Source organism: Natator depressus, chromosome 7 (genome assembly GCF_965152275.1).
Source record: "Natator depressus isolate rNatDep1 chromosome 7, rNatDep2.hap1, whole genome shotgun sequence".
Lineage (NCBI taxonomy): Eukaryota > Metazoa > Chordata > Testudines > Cheloniidae > Natator > Natator depressus.
In genome coordinates this window covers 47473458-47495910 of record NC_134240.1, presented here as the reverse complement: position 1 = coordinate 47495910, position 22453 = coordinate 47473458, and the positions used below count along the sequence as shown (strand labels likewise).

The window sequence follows — 22453 nt, the reverse complement described above, 5'->3', positions numbered from 1 at the left end:
CCTTCACTGTAAAATATGGTAGCATTTTAAAAACATATTACTGAAAGGGTTGCCAGTTCTCGTGATTTCATTGCCAGGCTCAACATTAGGCATTTTTTCTTAAATCTCCAGCTCCCGGAGGCCTGGGATTTGGGAGAATCTTGGCTCTCAAACTAAGAAAAGTAAGTTTCTGGCCTTTGTGGTTGTGGAGAAAAGCTTGAAAACCAACCAGGTGGCAAATAAAAAGAACCCCAGGTGGATTATTTTGGAAAGTCTCCTGATTTCTGAAGGGTCTGATGCATGATTTGTGAATGCCTGGGGTCTGAAATAAGAGGAAGGAGAGAAAAGTTACTGGATCCCAATGTTCTGGCTGAGGCCATTCTGTGACTGTCCAGGTAAAGTCTCTGTATTTCCTGCAAAGCCATGGCTTGAGAAGCCACAAACTCGATGTCTCCCTCTTTCCTGCTGGTTTTTACATATTTGAGGCAGGGAGTCAATTCCACGTGTACCCGCCATTTTGGCATAGCTAGGTCGCTGCGCGCACAGCGATCTGACATGGACTCTTGGGAGAGGATGCTTTTGTGCAAAACTATCGAGATGATGCAGTGCTGCTTGGCTGGATTGGAACTGAAAAGAGCAGCAGTGGAGATGCGTCTGTATGTGGCAGGCATGCTTATAGTATAACAGCACTAACAACAAGGGTGTGTGTATGTAAAGGTGGGTTTCATCTGGAGGGGCCTAAAGTCCCCTCTCTGTGTGGGCAGCTGAGTGGGGAAGCCATATGGTTTTAATTTCCTGCTGCACTGTGCAAGGTCCACCTCTTTCCACTCCACCAACATGATGGAAGTTGTCATTCCCCTCCCATCTTCTAAACTTTTCACATGATGGCTAGAACGCATTGTAGATTTCCACACACCTCTATTGCTCAAAGATCTATAGGCGTCCCAAGGTCATCTTTAACTATAGCCACCTATATATCTACACAAATGCGTACAGATATATGTGCTCACACACGCACAGAGATATTAATATGTGATATATGGTTTCTGAAAATTGCCAGGGTACATATTAGAATTGATGGTATATCATACAGTCTTATTGACACTCATGTAATCTCATATGGTCCTCCTGGGACATCTTACAGTCCTTTTGGTCCCCAGGGATATCACAGGCCTTGTAGGATAGGGAAGCAATAACACAAGATCCTATTTTTTTTCTGATGTGTCACAGTATTGATACCAATTTGGAGCAAGGAACAGTCACAGAACAGATTTCAAACTGGAAGATTCTTACCTATTATTAGAAAAATGGTTAATATACAATAAATCACTACATGGCAATTCCAAATTTCTCTTCTCCTTTATGAACTACATCATTTGGATCTGAATTTCAAACAGTCCGAACTTCAGGACTGTTGGATTGGGCCCATCTCTAACATACATGAACAATACATTGGTAACGCAATGGATTTCTAATAAAAAGCCAGAAATTCATCAAGAGCTTCTGGTAATGTTCTATGCTGGGAGCTGAAGTTGGAGTCACCTGACCGCTTTAATGTACAGTAGATTCTCATAAGTTGTGGGTTGGTGGGTTTTTTTAATAACATGCTTTGAAATTTTATGTCTCTAGTTGACACCGTCTCTGTTTAAATTCCACACTCCTTAAGTGTCTCATTAATATCGACTCTATGCCTCATAACGAACATCACCCTTCTGGAAAAGTCCTATAGCATTTAAAAGAAAATAATCCCATTTGAGTCCCATGTTATATTAAGGATACATTTATAAATGGCTTATTAAGGGTCAATGAATGATTAATGGATGTGTAGCGGGGTGGTCACCCGCTCCTGCCTTAAAAGGCTTAAAACAGCCCGGGGAGAGGGCTGTGGTAGGGAAGGAAAAGTGGGGCTGAGTGGGAGAAGCAGCCTCAGATGGGGGCCACACCCCAATCAGGCCACGGCTGACTTAATCAGGGCCCAGCTGGCCCTTATAAGATGGCAGTGGGCCAGGAGCACACAGAGTCTCCTCTAGCTCTGGAGGGAGATGGGCCTGGCTGCTGGGGAGTGTAGTAGGGTACCTAGGTGAAGCAGGGCTGGGGAAGGCCAGAGGAGCTGGGAGGCTCCAGACTGGAAAAGCCCCAGGCTGCAGGCTTGGCAGATGGCCTAAGACAGGGTAGTGGGGTTGCAACAGGGCAGCCCAAGGGTAGGCGGAGGCAGCAGGTCCAAACCCCCCTTGCCTATGATGACTGGCTTATACAAACTGCAGTCAGCCCCAGTGAAAGGGGTCTAGATGGTGACTGGCAGTAGCCCATAGGCTGAGGCAAGGTAGGGATAGAGGGTGGGGGGTTCCCTGGGGAGGGGAGAACCAGATCTGTGGGGTATTGCCTGGAGGGGCAGCACCCCAGGTAAAAGGGCTGGGGTCCGGGAGGGACACGGGGGCCAGCGATGGTGAGACACCGGCAGAGGGCACTCTGGAGCTGGTAAAAAGAGCTAATTCCCAGACAGCCAGCAGGAGGCGCTGCTGGGTGAGTCTGTGCCCCGTTACAGGATGTTATAAGCATGTTACAGACATGAGTAGTACGTGTTATAGATAGTTATAAGCACATCAGTAGGTGTTATGGATGATTCTAAGATGTAGTTATAAGCAACCTATTGACCTGTTGGACTCTATAACAACTGTATCAACCATTTATTAAAACATCTATGAACCATTTATTAACCCTTTATAAATGTACCCTTAGTAAAAAGTGTGACCAATTTTTCTATAGATTTTTTTCCTATACATTTTAACAGAAATTTCTGTCCCTGCTAGAGAATTCTACAAAATAAAAATATCTTGTATAAAGGAGTTCTGTATCTATTAAGCCCTATCAGTTTTTAGAGTTATTTCTTTGAGTCCAATCCCTATTACCTCCTATTAGACTTTTCAATATGAGTGGAGCTGGGTGAACAAATTGACTGGTAAAATTTTCACTAAACAAAGTGCATCAGTCAATTGGCTCTGATTCAAGAGTGTTCAAACTACCACTCAACATTTGTGAAAGCGTTCGCAGCTCTTCAGACATCCACAAATTTTAGTCAAACTATTATTTCTTCAAAAATTCACGGCAAAAGTGTGTTAAGTGCTACTTGTTATTCTGCCATTTAAAATCAAATGTGTTTGGTCAACCGATTAGTGACCAGAAACACCATGTGACTGAGGCAGCCAATCACGTGAACTGAATAATAAATCGTTGACACGAGCGACCCCATCTCTGAAAATGATTGGTTGAAACTATCTGATGGACACCTAGGAATAAGGGACCTGTTTGCAGAAACTCAGGCCTGGCTCCTGAACAAATCTGCCACTCTCTCTTCCCGAAAAAGGCCCTTAACTTGAACCAAATATTATCCATAATTGAACAGTCTGACCCGCACAGCCAACATGACTGTATGATGCCACAGCAATCCCACTATGACTTCTGGGGTTGTCTGCTGCTCTGCGAGACTTTTCAGAAACTATACCTATATATGTACACGTATATATGCCTCATATACAGCTATACATATATACTGTGCTCGTGTATATAACTGAACAGACAATAGACATGGGCTGCCAACTGTGGTGGAGTCTCAGCAGAGTGCAGGTAGCAGCTACCATCTCAGAGAGGCACACAACACACACAAGAGACAAAGAGTAAGACAGGCACAATGAAGTGGCATCAGTTCTGGAGAAGGGTGATGAGAAGGGATATTTGTAGGGGTGGAAGTGGAAATGGGAAGAGGGGAGTTGAACTAGCCCCGGGGTCAGCGTGGGGAGCGTGTTTAAATGGACACCTCAGCAAGCGCACACGCAAAGCTACCTGGGAGCAATGAATACATGTCCCTCGGACTCAAAGCTGTTTGGCAGCAGGAATTCAAAATCTGCAACAGAAAGGCAACGTTATCCGGTGGGGGTTTCAAATGAAGGAAGGGGCTTTGGTCTCAGAATATGAGAGAGAGAGAGGAATAAACAAAAGAGATCAAACAATTGACTGATTTTTAACAAGAGAGAAAGGAAGGGGAATTCTGTTGGTAACTGTAGCATTGCACAAGAAGGAGAGTTATAGCCAATATGTTGCCAACATTAGAAAGATTTGGTGATTTGATTGGATTTTTTTTTTTTTGGTTTGTGCTCTGAAATGCAATATATTTTCTCTGTTGTATATGTATGAATACGGGCCATATAGTTACATATACACACATACATATATATATACGTGCACACATTTATATATATATATATATATGCATGTTCAGTAGGTCATATGGGCATCTCTCTCTTATGAGGATTGTTAACAATGAAAAGAAACCACATGCTATGCTTGTATATGAAGAGAATTACTACAACAATTTTTTTTTGTAATAAAAATCATTGTTCAGGCATCAACATGGCCAAACCAGGGTCCTTTATGAAGACAGTCCAACCAAAGACTTACCCACCAAATAAAAGTCAAATGCAATGCACTGTGGGGGTGTTGCTGCCTTCTGGCTGCCAATGGTCTATAGCTCAGCAATAACCATCCCCCTTGGTCAGGCTGCAATGGATCCTTCCAAATCTGGATTAAGATGGGGGTTGGGAGGATCTGAAGGGGCTGTTGGAGAAGCCTAGGCTAATCTTCCTGCTCTTCCAACGGAGGTTTTCCACTCTGGCTCTTTCAGATTCAAGGACCCAAGCTGAGGGCCACAATGTTATCTCTCTGCATTTCCCTTGTTCCCTGTTCTGCATCCTAGTAGCTCTCCTTGGTGCTAGTGGTTTTCACTGCCATTGCCATTATCTCCTGGTTATGTGGCCATTGCATCTTCTTGGTACGAAACCTGGGGCTGTCTGCCTAGAAGAATGGGAGATATTTGCCCCAGGGGGCAATGTGTTGTTGAAGCCTGGCACAGTGGGCCCAGGAGAGGACCTGATGGGGTGGAAAACGAAGGAGGAGTCAGCCAGGATCCATGCAGCTGTTTGGAAAGGCAGAGGCCACACCCATGACTAGAAAACCCTTGGGTTGCTGAAAGCGATTCTCCAAAGCAGAAATGTTGATTTTCAGTTCCAACAAAGGCTAAGGTGTCCCCAGGCCATTGGGCAGGGAGTGGGTGAGGAGTGAAGGTGAAGGGTTATCAGTCATATTAAACATGGTTTCTCTTTCCTTAGTGGTGGGGGGTATGGCACCAGGCGTTTAGAGACACCCTGGCTTTCTGGCCCAATCACAGATGTTACTTGCAGCCTGGTCCTGCCTCTTTTACTCCTGATAAGAGACCTTACTCAGATGAGTCACCCCATGGGAGCCAATGGGATGGGCGACTAGAGTATGGATTACTTGTGTGAGTGCAGGGATTGGGCCCTAAGGGTTTTCACCCGTAAAAATTGCAGGGAAACCTTGGTCTGGACTACTGTAGCCTTGGAGGATGGATTCTGGCTTAGACAAAGGCTAGCGCAGCATATGTGGGGACGGGAGTTGGAGGAACCTCTCCAGGATAACCCAAGTGGTTTAGAAGGCAAGGAGGGAAAACAGGTTGGGGAAACCCATGCCGTGCATATGGCACATGCCCAATCCAGTTGGGATTTGATGGCCCAGGTGGCTAGTCCAGCAGGGCAGGGTCCTTTGCCTTGCTCCCCCAAGGGGATGGCTGTTGACAGCTCTCCATTGCAGGCCATTTTCTGACAACACAGGCTCGACTAGTACAGCCTGTCTGCATTTTTCACATGGAGCTACATACACATAAATATTCAGAGGTTAGCCCTATGAGCAGCCAAGCCCCTTGCCCTCCCCGCCATGTCTTCCCACAGTGCATTGCACGACACACGAGGCCCTTTGCCAGGCAGCACAGCCATAGGTTGGACTGTTGTTTTCTGTAAGGCGGGGTCTGGATACAAGCCAATGAGAGGAGGAAGAGGAAAGGAATACAAAAACACTAGTAATTATTCCATCAGCATTGCCATTACAGGGTCACTGGGAAGAGGCAACTCAAGGCTGATAGAACAGGGCTGAGGGCAACGCTCCCCTTACCTTTCTCCTTCCTTCCCCTTCCTCTGTGTCTGTCTGTCTATGGCATCTGTGCCCCTCTCTGTGTCTGTCCATCCCTCCCAAGTCTCTGAGCCTCTCCTCTCCACCTGGCTGGGGGAACTGATAGAAGAGTGGGTAGCTTCCAGTGGTTCTGCTCAATGCACTGTGGAGTGGGGTTGTGGTTCTCGTTGGTGGATGTGGGGTGGGAGTGGGGGAAGGAGGGCAACGAGAGGCACGTTCTCCACATTCCCCCAGCCATCTGCACACCTCAGAAGGTGCAGAGAATGCGACTGGGAAGCTAAGTCAATTTCCCACACGTTCACTCATTACTTTAAACCCATTGGCTGTGCTTTTCACTAGATCATGGCCCTGATTCAAAGCCTATCCATTGACTCTGACAGATTTTGGGTCAGGCCCTCTATGAGGCACAGTGTCAGGCCAACGTTTTCACCAGCTGGACTTTAACGAATCCCACAGGATCTGGAAAAGCAGACTGAGGAGGGACCTGGTATTTTTCAAAAGGAATATTTTAAATGGGCTGTTGTAACAAAGACGGGGATCAATTGTTCTCCATGTCTGGTGAAGGTAGGACAAGAAGTAATGGGCGAATCTGCAGCAAGGGAGAGTTAGGTTCAATATTAGGAAAAATTATCTAACTCTCACAGTAGTTCAGCTCTGGAACAGGCGTCCAAGGGAGTTTGTGGAATCCCTGTTGCTGGAGGGTTTAGGAACAAGTTGGACAAACCCCCGTCAGGGCTGGTCTAGGGTTACTTGGTCCTGCCTCAGCACAGGGGACTGGACTTGACGGCTTCTTGAGATCCCTTCCAGAACAATGTTTCTATGGTTTTATGATCTCTCAAAGTATTTCAATGCCTCTTTCCCAGGGAGGCATTGGACGGCCTTATTCATGGAGTCACTGAACCAAATTCTGCCCTCAGTCCCATCTGTGCCCTCCCACTGTATTACACCGACGTTCCTGAGAGTAAATGTGCCCGTGAACCAGATCCTGACATGTCTCCTTTTGGTTTTAAGAGCAGGAGAGGCAGAGTTGGTCCTTGGCTGCCTGACACCTCTGGATTTAGGTGACAGGGTTTTCAGACTCAGTTCTCCAAAAAAGGCAGGACCATGTCTTGCTAGTGCCTGCGCAGGACCAGTCATTTCCTCTCTCTGTTTGTGTCACAGATAGAGAAGTGGTGAAGGCAGATGCTGAAGAGTAAACATTGTCCCACTGCACAGGGTTCAGGAATGGAGCACTACGAATGCCACTGGGACACAAGCAGGGCAGATTGCTGGGTCAAATTCAGAAGTTCTTACTCAGCCCCTACTCCTGCTGAAATCCATGGGAGTTCTGCCTGAGTAAAGACCGTAGGAGTTGGTCCAATCTCTGGAAAGCTATGCTTATGCTAGGCCACATCCTGAGAGGTGACCAAAACCACCCATTCCCACGGGATGGGAGTTGCTAGTTGCTCTGCATTTCTCTGTGTCTGGCCCTTTATCCTGAGCTACACAAAGGATGGAGAAAAAAGAAACCATGGAAGGACAGCTCCATCCAAACTCATCCCCCTTTATTTTTCCACTGAGGACGCTCCTAGATCCTGATCCAGTGGCCACTGAAATCAATGGAAAGACTTCCATTGACTTCAAGGGGCATCGACTCAGGGCTCCAGTGCATTGTGGGAAATTCATATCCAAGCAGATGGTCCAGCATCACACCAGATTGTACTGTATACACCTAGACCCATTTACTTGAATACACTGTGCTAGCCAACTCCACCCTTGGTGCCACCAGACCCAGGATATCTCAGACAGCTGCAGCTAGCTCAGAACCCCGAACTCTTCTCTACATACACACATTTGCAGCACATGGACACACATATTTAGGTTTAAGAGCTGTTCATTTGGGGATAAACCCTTCCCCAATTGACTTAAACTAAACCATAATAACTTAGATTTAAACAATAAGAGAGTCCTCACTCCTCCATTAAACTGAATCGGCCTAACATCACACCTGGAGTTAAACCAGTGCAACTCAGCATGTGGACCAGCGTGACACAGCCACGGCTGGGACTGAAACGATGCAGCGATGCACAATCTGGGGCCTTCCTAATATGACAGCTGAGACTTGACCCTGGAAGAAAAGCTTTGATTCACGCGTGCCATGGACCTGCCTGAGATTCCAGCCCCTTTCTCCTGCTTAGCCAACATCTCCCCACTCAGGAGGTCTAAACGCTTATTATTATTAGTTTTAAGTGATCACTGGATCTAGTTCCAAGTACCGCTGAGTCTGGAGATCTCTGCACAGCCCTATCCCATTCAGTTTGAGTTGTCTTGAAGAGGAGGGACGCACAGGAGCAAGGATGGGAGGAGGAGAGATTTGTAGGGAAGGAGTGAGAGAGGGAAAGAAGAACAAGAAAGGGGGCTGGGGGAGGCAGAAGAGCAGGATATTAAACTAGCTACAAAAACCTTGCTGAATCAAAACATAACAATTCCATAGGAGATGGACTCTTTAACGGTATCAAATCGAATTTCTGAGCAATGCACAGGGAAGGAGTGCAGAGATAAATGGGGACAAAGCTCTCATGAACATAACAAGACATGTTGCTTTCAGATAAAGGGGAAAGAACTGGAGGGAGGGAGTGGAGGAAGGAACAGTTTGGCGGAGGTTTGCAAGGTTAGGCGTGGCAAACGGGCACAGGAAATGGGCAAGCAGGCTGGGTGGAGGAGGTGGGGGGGAGTTGGTGAAGGGTGGGAGTGAGGGGTGGGGGGTACTGGACACGGGGGGTGGTGGTGGTGAAGGGTTAGTGGTCTAAGACTGAAAATACTTGCCCTTCATTTTGATGTTTGGTACTGTGTGAATCCACCAGAGAGAGAAAGCAAGAAAAAAACAAACGAAAAAAACAACAAACAAACAAAAAAAAGGGGGGGGGGAGGGTTGGGTGGAAAGGAGGAAGGAGGGAGGGCACAAACAATATTTTATTCAATTTTTGTTTGAATAAAAATATTGTGTATCATAATCAGACCAAAAGGAAACCTCTTGCAAAAAAACGACATAAAGAAAAGAAAAAAGGCCACAGTAAAATAATAATAAAAAGTATAGATATAACTAGAGAACTATAATCGATCTATATTTATATAATCAAAATTAAAATGAAAGTCAGTAGCAAACAGTTGCAACAGTCTTGATATAGAAATGTTCTTACTGAGTTAGCAGACCATGCAGAAAGACAAGGTTAAAAGAGATCAGAGGGGAGACATGAGAGTGCCCAGAGGCACAGAGACAGAGAAGGAAGGAAGGCAAGAGAAGGAAAAAGGTATACAGAGATAGGCAGGGGGATAGAGAGCTCAAGACAGGGAAAGGAACGATGTTGAAGGCTGTTATCCCACTCTGATGTAAGTGGCTGCTGAGAGAGCAAGGACCTAGGGTGTGGGCTGAGCAGTCCTCCAGGAGGAATCCCAGGAGCCGCCATGTCTGGGGAGAAGTCTTGGCCTGGAGGTGGTGTGGGTCACTGCAAACTCCCTTTGTGTGTAAACCCAACCCCTAGGAAGGGGGTATGTTTTGACCCACAGCGCCTTGTGTGAGGTGTTTATGGAGCAAGGTGGGGAAGTCACATATGCTGTGGGGGGAGGTCACAAAATTCTTTTGAGCCCCCTTCTGCAGGTGACCCTGATGGGGGAGAAGGCTCAAGCTGCAGCCCAGAGACAGCAGAAGCATGTCTCGCTCCCATCTCTAGAACAGCAGCTGCTCTTCCTGGAACAGATGCTACAGCTGCTCCTTCCCCAGGGGGCACTGGGGCCAGTGAGTGCCAGCCCTTCCCTGCCCAACACAGGGCTGAACGAGGCCCCTGAAGCCTATCTGCTCATCTTCGAGTGGTGGCTGCTGAGGAATTCTGGGCCCTCCATTTATCTCATTTTTTAATGAGTCAGGCTTAAGCTGCAAATCAGGCCCTGGGTGAGGACAGCTACAAGGCCCTCCTAGCTGCCACCCTGGGCTGGCTGCATTTGGAGGAGCTGGGCTCCAGGGCTGAGCCCAGCAGTGAGCCTGTGAACCACAACTGATCCACTGGGCAGCTCGACCCGCATCATGAACCATAGAACTGACGGCCATAGTTGCTCCAGAGCAGTTTTTAGGACGCAAGCTTGGCTTGATGGCCCCAGCCATCTATGCTGGCACAGCCTGGGCAACACACGACGACTTCTACATGGAGGCTGAGCAGCCAGAGGACCACCTAGCAGACTCAGGGTGCACCCAGACATTGGTGCAGAGCGCTTGGAACAGCCCCAACTCCTTTAAGTGACAGAGCCCAGGGGCATCTCCTTGAGGGGCATTGCCCTGGCTCCCATCACCCACTGCCATGGCGCGAGACTGGACACACCACTGATCTCTCCTGGATTCCATGAGATGTCCATGGAGTCATTGGATTGACTCCCAGCCACAGGGCCAAGATGCAGGCTACCACAGGGCTTTGCAGGAGTTGACCCCAATGGGGCTTGCAGTGGAGAGGCTACCAAACTGGACATGTTGGCACGGTTGTAGCAGGGAAGTAGGTAACAGGATGGCAGTGTTTGCAGGCTAGCAAATGCTGTTCCTGCTAGGAAAGGGTTACATGGATTCTGCTGACTGATGCAGATGGCTCATTGCCCTACCTAGATATATCTAATGAGCGAGGACCTAAGGTGTGGGCTGAGCAACTCCTTGAAGAGGAACCCTGGGAGCAACCAAACCTGGGGAGATGACTCCAGATGGATTTTGTGTTGGTTCATTCCAAATTCCTATTGTGAATAAAATCAAAGCCCAGGAAAGACCTGTGTTCTGACCTGCTATACTAGGGACTATGAATGCAGCAAGGTGCTCAGAAAGAGAAAGGGACAGTGGGCAGCAGAGAGAGACAGACAAAGACAGAAGGAGAGAGAAATGAGGGAGAGAAAGATGGAGGAGGAAGCCTGATTCACCCCCTTCAGGAGCGACTCATATCCTGAGGTGGGAGAATAGGTTCTGGCGTAGAACAAGAGAGAGAGAGAGGTGCGCAGGTTAACACATAAGTACATAGACTAATTATAAATTAATTAAAAAGAAAATCAACGAACCAAAACTTAAATCATAAAAACAAAAGTGGTTTAAAACAAAACCCAAAAGAATCTTAACAAAAATAAAACATGCAAATTTTCACAGGCTTTCAAAGTAACTGGCTGCTACAGAATTATCACCTAGTACATCGAAAGCATATACAGCAGCACGTCAACTTCATCTCCTCTAGAGGGGTCTTTTTTTTTTCTTTTTTAGGAAACATTTTGTTTTAGGGGTTTTTTTTAATGCAAAATCTAAGTCTGAAACCCTCGCATTCCAAGGCAGACAATTAACCTTCCATTTTAAATGTCATCGTTCGTCTCTATTTTGAAATGATTATTATTCATTTTAGTAGCACACGTTTTGCTTATTTTCTCCCACATTGATCATTCTCTGTACCAGCTGGTAGGTTCAGGGTCAAAGGGCATGTGAAAGGGCAAAAGGAAAAGGAAAGTGTCTACTTACACTTCACTTGGAGAATCTGGTCGCTGAGGTTTGCCCGGATGTAGTACTTGCTATAAGGTGGTAAGGCTAGCCCCAGGCTGTGGAAGGGAAGGAAGAAATCAGCGTGTTTCTAGCCTGGCTGTCAAACTTTTTCCCAGGGGTAGGATCCTGGGGATCCAGGGGTAGGATCCTGGCCCTCGGACTCCAGTGGGGCCAGAATTTCACCCAACATGTTGTTCTAGACTGGCGTTTGACAATGTAATCAGGGACATCTGGGGCCTGATCCCTTAGGAGTCACTGGGCAGTCTGTTTTCAGAGCAGGAAGCGACACGGACATAGGCTCTGTCCTTGCCTTTACGAGCTACCCCGGCACCCACACAGAACCCCACTGAGAACAGGGGCAGTTCTCAGGATCGAAGCCAGAACATGCTAACCTCACCAAGGAATGTTTGGAACACACTCTCTCCCACCCCACTCCCCCATTAGATATAGGGATGGATGGCTTCAAAGTGTCTTTAACTAGTACATTCCCTTTAGCTGACTGGATAGAGAGATCCAAATCCAGTTCTTCCCTCCCAGGGGTTGCACTCAAAGTCCGTCCCAGGGGTTCAGGAATTCAGGTAGGTGGATGTCTTAGAGCCCCACAGCACAGACTCTTCCAATCCTGGTAGCCACAGGGAGATCCAGGAGGGTGTTTCTGCAATCGGGGACCCAGAACCCCACCTGCCTGGGGCTGTGCTCTCTAGGATCCAAGAGAGCTAGGGCTGTCCTAGCAGGACCCTGTGCAGTTTCTCTAGTCTGCTTTGCAGCAATCCCTAGGGAATAGATATACTTACAATGAACCTGTCTATCCACTAGATGACAGCCTTCCCCAAGGCAGATTATGCTCTAGTCTAGAAGCCATAGCAAGCAAGCAAGATCTGTTTTTCTAAGGCTAGCACCTGCAGCTCCCACTGATTTGAGAGGTGATGGGGAAACTTAGACTCTTTGAAAACTGGGCCATGGTTTTATTTCCCTCATGGCTGCTGCCCGCTCTCCCTGCTCATGGCAGCGAGCGTGCGTAGCCTTCATGAGCAATGCACGGGCATGATTTCACACGAGTCCCAACTCCCGGTTTGCTTCTCATTCTACTTTAACATTTATCATCAGGTGAATGGGAGACTCCGGTTGGCTGGTGAATATTTCGGGCCATGGCAGATGCCAGATGGGAACGTCATAGCAACTTGCCACCAAATTCTGAAACAGACGTCAGATAAATTCACTTATTTCTCCAGTAAAACTCAAGCACCAAAGATGCCGGTTTTGCAATAATAAGCTACACTACAATATAACGCAGTGGATGGAAAAGGCACTCCCTGGCCAAAGTCAAGAAAATGCCAGTTAAAGGAGGCCCACACAACTTTCACTCTGCCCCGATGTTAGTAAGTATTAATTCCCCTAAAATCCCTACTTACTAGAGGTGGGCGGGAAATGGTTTTCCATCCCAAGAGAATTTTGGGGATTTCAAACTTTTTTCTTGTCCTGAATTGGGATGAAATGTCAAAATCTCAAAAATTTTCACAATCTGATAATCTGATAAATAAATTCATTACTGGGTTAATCAAAATGTTTCATTTTTTAAATTTCAAAATGTTTCATTTTTTACTTTTAATGTCCCCCCCCGACTTTTTAACCATCCATTAACTAAAATTTTTAAACAAAAAGTTGTTCTGAGTAAAAAAAAAACTAAACTTTTTTGGTTTGAAAATGTTGAAACAGGACATTTTGACAAATTCCGAACACCTTTTCCCCCCAATGTTTTTTGGAGTTGGGAGATTTGTTGAAACTGACCCTTTCCCGCCAACAGTTCTGGTCTTGATGAATTGCCATTTTCTAATGGAAAAACGTTTTGTTGGAGAATTCCCGACTAACTCTATTAGTTACTTCATCACATACTAGTTCTCCAGTAATACATCCAACCACTTTTCCCTGCGGTTTAAATACCCTTGTTGTAGCCCTGCAGAGTCTCTGTTATTCCTTGCACATTTTACAAGGCTTTAGCAAAAATTCCATGATACCATCTTGTATCTGAAAAATAGACTGTGATCATGTCATTACCATGTATTGTATGTCTATGTATAAGAAGGTAGAATTAAGGTTGTACGTGCAATCTTAACTTGGGCATTTTATGAATTTCGAATTCTGAACTGTGCAACCCTGATGGTTTATTAAAATAGGTTTTTTTAGATGGAATTTCCTAGGGTTTATAATTTTTTTTTAAACAAGAGAAAAATCCATTGTCTGGCTCAGTCTGCCCAGGCTCCATGTGTTCAAACCTTTAGGCAGAGTGAGTTACATGTTAATAAAGAGCGTCTACTGGACACATCTTGCATTCAGGATTATGTAACACCTCTGAGCAGTTGCTGACGTGGGATGTTTGTCATGAAATTCGGTGTCTTTCAGTGCAGTGTAAGATGCCAGATGAAATTCAATAGAAGACAAGTGCAACATACTACACTTAGAAAGGAACAATCAAATGCACAACTACAAAATGGGGACTAACTGGCTAGGTGGCTGTGCTGCTGAATAGGATCTGGTGGATTACAGTGGATCAAATTGAATATGAGTCAACAATGTGATGCAGTTGCAAAAAAGGCTACTATCATTTTGGGGTGTTTTAACAGGATTGTTGTACGTATGACACAGAAGGTCATTGTCCTGCTCTGCTTGGCACTGGTGAGGCCCCAGCTGGAGTGCTGGGTTCAGTTCTGGGCGCCGCACTTTAGGAAGAATGTGGACAAATTGGAGAGGGTCCAGAGGAGAGCAACAAAAATAATCAAAGATTTAGAAAACCTGACCTGTTAGGACAAGTTAAAAAACCTGGGCATGTTTAATCTTGAGAAAAGAAGGCTGAGGAAGGACAGAGCTGGGGACCACACCCAGGTCTCCTGATTCCCAACCACCGTTCCATTTACCTCGGACCCCACCAGGAGTCTCCTGTCACCCATTTCTCCCTCTCCAGCCGGTGGCTGGCATCCAGCTGATTTTTCCCGCTGCAGTTCTGTGCCTTCAGAGGGGCCAACACAGGAGATGGAGCAGAGCGCTTCCACCTCCCGCCCCCTCCTACCGGCCACACCCTGCTCACCTGTAATTGGTGCTTTTGATAGGGGCCCAGGTGTAGGTCCTGACGACTTCATCGATGTATCGCTGGAATTGCAAAGAGGACAAGCCATGGTCAGGGCTCAGGAAGAGACACTGAAATGGCAGTCCGGGTGCTACAGCCCACAGACAGGACAGTGCCAGGAGTCACACTCCAGGCTCTGAGTGCAACAGGCCCCTTGCACGCCAGGACTATCACTGTCTCAGGTTCCCATTGCGTTCCATCTTTATCCCCAAGAATACAAGAATTTCTCTCCCCATCTCTGCGTGGGCCCTGCCAAGTCCTTACCTCATCCAGGGATTTGATCAGGGTCTTGATGACTCTCTGCCCTTCGCTGCCATCGATCATACTTCTCCGGATCTAGGGAAAAGGCAGGAAGGGAACTGAGCCCTGACACACACCGTGGCTCTGCACCCCAAGAGGCTGAGCCCTGGGCAGTCAGCTGGCCGTGTGGGCTCTCTGTGATCCTGTCCATGCCCAGCGCTCCAGACACATGGGGGAAAGGGGGGAACAGGGAGGGGTTGAATGTGGCCAGTCAAGAGCCCAACAGATCATCAGAAGGGAGAACAGGGCACCGTGCCGGCCCCAGGGACATTGAGATCAAAGCGGAGAGATGACAACCTCTCTGATGGCCCTGTGAGCGGGTGGGATGGGAGTGGAGGATGTTTATGGAGTGAGGGCTGGGTACAATCATGTTCACACGCGCCAGCCCCCAGAAATCCTGTGCAGGACTGCTTTCCCTGCGGGAGTCAGGATCGATGCCAGTGGGCCAGTGCTCACATGCCCAAACCCCACCATCCCTACCGCCACTAAGGACCAAATGGCGCAAGGTGTCTGCCCTCCCTTCTCATCCTTAGGCTGTTCCCTGCAGTGCAGGGCAGGGGAAGCGTGGAGGAAGCCTGCTGCCCAGGCTGTGCTTGTCCTGTGCACAGAACGCAGCAGATTCCAGGGCCCCTTTGCCAGAAGGGCCCCCTAGCTGCTGTTTTTAACTCAGCCTTTGCCTGAGTCCCTAGTCTTGGTTGAGGGGTGGAGGGAGAGCCCCGCTCACCTCCTCCTTGTTCTCATCCTCCAGCTCAGCATCCAGAAAGTCCAGAGTCACGGGCTCTCGGAAATTGATGATCTGAAAGGAGGAAGAGGCTGGTGAGAATTGAGGGCTCATGGGCACCAGTCAGCAGAGCCAGGCTCAAGCAGCTCGGAGCCAAGTCAACTTCCCCTCATGCAAACCGCCTGACAGCCTGGTCTCAGCCACTCAGTGCACAAGTAAAGCACTCGATTGGTCAGCCAATGCCCTGAGGCATTGTGGGTGCTGGAAGACATGGCAACAGCTTGGAAGAGCGAGACCCAACAGGCTGTACTAGCAAAGCTGTCTAGCTGTTTGCCTTCGCTCGTACCCCCCCCATCTGCTCACTGGGGATCCCAAAGTGCTCTACAGACACTAATGAATTAACACTCTCTGGTGTCCTGGAGTGGGGGAGGGTTATGAGCCAACTTTAACACATGGGGAAACTGAGGAACAGAGTTGTTGAGCTTTTTTCTATAGCCTTGTACTCCTGTCAGCCCCACAGAGCCTGCGCAGCTCCAGGAGATGGCGCCCTATGCTACAGCGTGCAGACGAGCTCCAGCTGCACAGGTAGAGGCTGGAGGCAGTGAGGGGTGAGTCTGGAGGTAGTGGGGGTCGCACAGTGGTTGCAGAGGACAGACTTGCCTGCAGAACCCTTATTTCTGGCAATGAATAAGCCCAGACTGACTCTCAGCTCCCTGGGGGCGCGTGCTGGGCCAGCAGATTAAATAAACATCCATTTGTCTGCCATCTGGGCACATTAGATACAGGGATCCCTGGGAGACCAGAAGCATGGAGGCTGCCAGTGCTGTTTGTCCAGTCACTTTTCCGAAGCGAACCACTCGCCCTTTAACCCTCAGTGTGCCAATCCTGAGGCAGTCAAGGCAGGTCCCCACTGCTCAGCCCTGCATCCTGGCACGTTGTGTTTAGCCCTGGTTCTGGTGGCTGCCCAGCCACTTTCCACCCAGCACTGAGCTCTTCTCAGGCTTCCCTGGTTTTGCTGATCAGCCCTGGGCTCTCTGGACAGAGCCTGCACCCCAGGCACAGAGCCACCTGTAGGTGATTGAATGAAACTGACGAACCGTGCCCTGGAGGGGTCAGGGCACCGAGACCTTGCCTGCCCCAGCATCCAGCCCAGTGAGCGCTCTGGAGCTGGGGGAATGTCCAAGGAGGCATGACATGGCTGATCCTCAAACAGGAGACTGTTTTCAATCAGATCAGCAGGTCTGCAAGGCTTCCTACCCTGGTGATCCCCCAGTCAGTTCTCACAGCACGCGCTGGGCACAGAAAGGAGGTTACTGTTGGAGCCCCTCCCCCACAGGGATGCTGGACTATTTCTGCTGCCATGAAAATAGCTTCGTTGTTAGGGGCTGAGGGGGGACTGGGGTGTCTGTGTGGGCCGCAATCACATACCATTAGCGGGGGAGAGCCCAGGGACTGAATGCTGGGTGGGACAGATTTTCCCACTCATCAGGAGCTTAGCCAGGGATCGATGTGGCTGCTGCAGTGCGATGGGGCACAGGACTCCCTCCCCACAGCAAGGGGGCTGGCTCCTGGCTCAGAACTCTGTGGGGTGGAATGATAAAGCTGGGCTGGAGCCTGCGGGTCCGACTGGGCACTCAGGGGGCAGTCTGGGAGCTCTAGAAGAGCCGCATGCGGACACTCGGAAGGGTGAGGAATCCGTGAATGTGGGGTGCTCCCTGCCCAGTTACTGGAGGGCTGGGCTGGAGCCTGGGTGGGGGCTTTTCCCATACTGCCTCCCAGTGAAGCCTCTTGTCAAAAGGCCTGTGGCCCCACTCACCAACCTTCCATAACGGCAGGCCAAGGTACTGCTGTAGTGCTATAGTCATCCCTGCCTACAGGCAGCATGGGCAACACGCAAACACACCTACCTACCCCCAGCCCCCAGTCACAGTACAGGGAACGCTGGGCCATTCTCTGCCCCTGGTGCAGCCATCCACCCAGCAGGTGTGCTGGGCTGGCGGGGCCAGGAGCGAGCGCAGGCACCATAGTTCTCTGAACGTGTGTGCAGGCAAAGGGAGCTACACAGCAGAAAGGAAACATCTGGGGCAGAGCCCCTCACTCCTGCTTTCTCAGCAGCCCTGACACCCAGATCCCATTCAGAACAAAGGGGTGTTCACACCTGGGGCGATTGGGCCGTCCTGTCTAGAAACAGAGGCTGCAGAGTCCAGATCTGATCCTCTCCAGAGTTTGGTGCCATTTCGATCTGGTGTTCGGGCCTGTCTCTGAGAATGGGGGAATGTCACAGCTTTCCAGGTCCAAGATAAGGGTCCTGCTCAGACCGATGCGCCCTCCCTGGCCTCTCTCACTGTGCTGGGCCATGGCAGGTAAACACAACACATGCCTGGGCAGCCACGGGGAGAGGAATGGGCCAAGTATGCTTTCAGCCCCATCGAATGGAAGGGGACGGAGGAGAATGAATAAATCCCACTGTGTCCCTGTCCGTCTCTGGTGCCCATTAATAATGCTGATGAGCCCCGTGGGACGTCTGTGCCAATGAAACATATTTCACCCTGACCGCTGCCATTTCTCAGTGCCTAATTCCCAGCTCGCCTCTGAATGATGAATCTCTCCGATTAGCTCTGAAGCGGGGAGCCGATTTCCCCTGCCCCGCACTGACAGATGTGGCGGCCCCACGAGACAAATGATCCCACTCGCTGCTTCGTGTCCCCAGGAAGGCATATTTCATAAAGGGCTGGGCTAATCCCTCTGCGCCCTGTCTGGAGGGGAGCAGGGGCCCATACATCATGGTCCAGAGAGGGAGCGATTAATGCCCATGGAGCAACAAGGCTTCCTACTCAGCTGTGAGGACTAGAGAGGGTTTTGGGGGCATAGGAGTGAGGGGTAATTAGCTGGGGATTGAATCCACCCAGGTCCAGCAGAAGCCCATGTGCCTGGGATTGGGTGCCCCACTCGGCGTGGCACAAGCTCATGGGTACACCCCATTGCAGACGCTCAAACACATACAAGCATGTCCATGCACAGCACAAGATTGCAATGCATCAGCCTTCGCCTTGAGGTGGGGGATCAGAAGGGCGCCCTCTGCAGGTCACAGGAAGCCGATTCCACCTCTCCTGCCAGTCAGTGCAATATAACAGCCACAGTGGGCAGGGTCAAACTACTCAGTCCTACTCCTGGCTCCCTCGGACACTGACCTGCCATCACCATGAGCAGGTCACTTCCCCTCTCTGTGCTGGGGGATAAGGATCCTGACCTGCCTGCCAATGGGTAGGGGGGCTCAAAGTTGTTCTGTGGCACACGGTGCAGACAAAGCTGGCATCTCAGCAGTGAAGAGGGGCAGGGAGGGCTGTTTGAATCTGTCTCTTCCTGGCAGAGGGGGCTGTGGCCTAGTAAAATCCATGAGATCCCGGAGAGGCTCCTTCCGTGGGAAGCCAGTGTTTGCTGTCTGGCTGCACCTGAATTTCACATGGTCCCGCAGATGTGCTTTGCTAGGGGAGTCAATCTCATGTGTGAATCCCTCTGATCACACCGTTATTCAGAATCCCTGCTTCTCCTGGTCAGCTGGGTGGGCACTGAGGCTGGCAGAGTGCCACTAGCAGGAGCGGGATGTTTGTCTCAGCTGTGACAGGCTCCAGGGGCTTTCCATGCGGGTACCCCCAGCTATGTTCCAGCTGTGTGTGTGTGTGGGGGGGGGAAGATGTTCCGTGCATTCTCTCTCAGCCTCCTTGCCCACGTGCCCGGGACTGTGCCCATCCCTATAACTGAAAGCAGTGACCAGAACCTCAGCTGGCATAAATCTATGTCGATCCAGTGACTTCACTACAGCTATGCCAGATCCAGAATGTTCAAGTCTCTGTCATTCCCCGTGCCATGGCACGGAGGCGCTTTCTCTCTCTTGGGGCTGGACTAGACCAAACTACATCAGCACTGGCCTGCTCCTTCAAAGCCCTAACTGGGGGGAGAGCCCAGCTCTCTGGGAGTCCCAGCTCACCTGCACCCTTCTCCAACAGCTGTATCGCCAGGGATGGAGCAGGTGACGTCCAGCTTTTCAGAGACAGGTCAGGCTCATGACCCTCCATTTTAACAAATCGGAAAACTGAGGCACAGAGTCCTGACGCAAGCTGCCCAAGGCTGTGCAGCACCAGGAAAAGCCCGGTGCTTTGATCTATGGACTATAAGGTGGATAGAAAGCTGGCTAGATTGTTGGGCTCAACGGGTAGTGATCAATGGCTCCATGTCTAGTCGGCAGCCGGTATCAAGCTGAGTGCCCCAAGGGTCAGTCCTAGGGCCGATTTTGTTCAATATTTTCATTAATGATCTGGAGGATGGCGTGGATTGCACCCTCAGTAAGTTTGCAGATGACACTAAACTGGGAGGAGAGGTAGATACACTGGAGGGTAGGGATAGGATACAGAAGGCCCTAGACAAATTAGAGGATTGGGCCAAAAGAAATCTGATGAGGTTCAACAAGGACAAGTGCAGAGTCCTGCACTTAGGACGGAAGAATCCCATGCACCGCTACAGACTAGGGACCGAATGGCTAGGCAGCAGTTCTGTAGAAAAGGACCTAGCGGTTACAGTGGATGAGAAGCTGGATATGAGTCAACAGTGTGCCCTTGTTGCCAAGAAAGCCAATGGCATTTTGGGATGTATATGTAGGGGCATTGCCAGCAGATTGAGGGATGTGATCGTTACCCTCTATTTGTCATTGGTGAGGCCTCATCTGGAGTACTGTGTCCAGTTTTGGGCCCCACACTACAAGAAGGGTGTGAAAAAATTGGAAAGCGTCCAGCGGAGGGCAACAAAAATGATTAGGGGACTGGAACACATGACTTATGAGGAGAGGCTGAGGGAACTGGGATTCTTTAGTCTGCAAAAGAGAAGAATGAGGGGGGATTTGATAGCTGCTTTCAACTACCTGAAAGGGGGTTCCAAAGGGGATGGATCTAGACTGTTCTCAGTGGTAGCAGATGACAGAACGAGGAGTAATGATCTCAAGTTGCAGTGGGGGAGGTTTAGGTTGGATATTAGGAAAAACTTTTTCACTAGGAGGGTGGTGAAGCACTGGAGTGCATAACCTAGGGAGGTGGTGGAATCTCCTTCCTTTGAGGTTTTTAAGGTCAGGCTTGACAAAGCCCTGGCTGGGATGATTTAGTTGGGGATTGGTCCTGCTTTGAGCAGGGGGTTGGACTAGATGACCTCCTGAAGTCCCTTCCAACCCTGATATTCTATGATTCTATGATCTTCTTTCTCGAGGGAGCGGTGTCCTTTGATATGTATGGAATGGCCATGGCTACTGCTGTCCTACCCCCACTGTCTGCTGACACTTGGCTCCGGAGCTGTGAGTCAGACCCTCTGCGAGTTGCAGACTGCATAGGGTCAGCGCAGACTGCAGTGGGTGTGGCAGGGTGAAGGGCCTGGGACTGTGAGGGCTCCAGGCTCCCTTGCATTGGGACCCCGGAGAGTAGATGTGTTCCAGGCCAAGATATTGTTGGCAGGGGTCAAAGCTAGGGAGCAAGGCCCCTCCCCATACCTGGGGTTGCAGGTTTGGATGCAGCAGGACGTATCCATTCAGATCAATGGCGAAGATGTAGCCGTTAGCCCCTAGCTGTGGGAGGCGAAGAGAAGAGACTGTGGGTTAGGGCTCTGACAGAGAAGCAGCTCGGAGCTTGCCAAAGGGAGGCCTGGAGCTCGGTCTCTGCCCAGCACAACCACAGCCTCAGTGTGCTGGGCCCACCTCAGCTGATCCCAATTCAGAGGCCCCTGCCTCCTGCAGGGCCCACCCCAGACTCCCCTGCCTCCTCCAAGGTCCAGAGAAGCCTGGCTCTGCTTCGCATCCTTCCAGGGATGGAACCCATCACCTCTCCTTGATGGACAAGGAAATGCAGCCCAGATTCTCATTCTGTAGGGGGCTGGAGTCTATTCTGGGAGGCCCAGAACCCCAACTGAGGTCCTCCCCCCCTGGGCTGAGGGAACCTTCTTTTTCCCTGACACTAGGCTTCGTCTGCTGAGACGTCTCTGCCTGGGGAGTCGCAGTGAAACGCCAGGCTGAATCAAGGTGCCTCAGCAACCGGGCACGGAGCGGTCCGATACTCCCTTCCTCTGCCATCTCCAGCACCTCACCGAGCTGACGATCCTGTTTTTCTGAGCCCTCCCCCCTGAACGTTTGATATGCCCCTTGCCCAGGGACTCCTTGCTGTCTGGCTCGGTAGAGAAACCCTGCCCCGGCAGTGGTGACAGGATCCCTGGATCCCAGGGGACAATGGCTATTCAGAGGTTGGATCGGACCGTCCCACCCACACATGCACAGGAGCGACAGGGCGAAGTGTTCTCAATCCAGCCAGGCAGGAGATCTGACAGAGCAGGGACATGCCTCTAGTTCTGACCCTCAGAAGCCAGGCTGCTGCTTCCCGGCCAGGCAGCAGGGTCTGTATAACCCAGCTGTGCTCTTTCTCAGCAGGGTGTGACATGTGGGGCCAGATCCTCTGCTGGATCAAGTCACATCCCTGTAGGTCCTCTAGCGTACTCCAGCTGGAGACACGGCTGGCACCCTTTAGTGGGGTACCTGCTTCCTAGCAACACAGGCTGTCCGAGACTGTTTCACGTAGTGTCCCTCCTGCAGGGGTTGCTACAGGGACTGGTGCAGGAAAGCGATGCAGAAAAGACTGAGGGAGACTAGTGCTGCTCAGTGCCCCGCTCATTCTATGCCTCACGTTCCCCTCCCCTCATGGCCAAGGGCAGAGCAAAGAAGCCCCTGTTTCCCCTCTCT

The 22453-nt window shown here is 49.9% G+C and overlaps 1 protein-coding gene across 2 annotated transcripts in view; it reads right to left on the bottom strand.

Annotated features, from left to right (window-relative positions):
• The window catches only part of CACNA2D2 (calcium voltage-gated channel auxiliary subunit alpha2delta 2), a 598846-nt gene that overhangs the window by 26305 nt on the left and 550088 nt on the right, over nucleotides 1-22453 (bottom strand). Inside the window, exons 18-24 of one of the 2 annotated variants that reach the window (XM_074958327.1) lie at nucleotides 21218-21292; nucleotides 15691-15762; nucleotides 14931-15002; nucleotides 14628-14689; nucleotides 11525-11601; nucleotides 8821-8841; nucleotides 3820-3880 (exon numbers count right to left, since the gene is read on the bottom strand). In XM_074958327.1, the coding sequence (XP_074814428.1) occupies nucleotides 3820-3880; nucleotides 8821-8841; nucleotides 11525-11601; nucleotides 14628-14689; nucleotides 14931-15002; nucleotides 15691-15762; nucleotides 21218-21292 (440 nt within the window). The remainder of the gene's footprint in view (nucleotides 1-3819; nucleotides 3881-8820; nucleotides 8842-11524; nucleotides 11602-14627; nucleotides 14690-14930; nucleotides 15003-15690; nucleotides 15763-21217; nucleotides 21293-22453) is intronic. The other variant, XM_074958328.1, reaches the window with a different exon arrangement.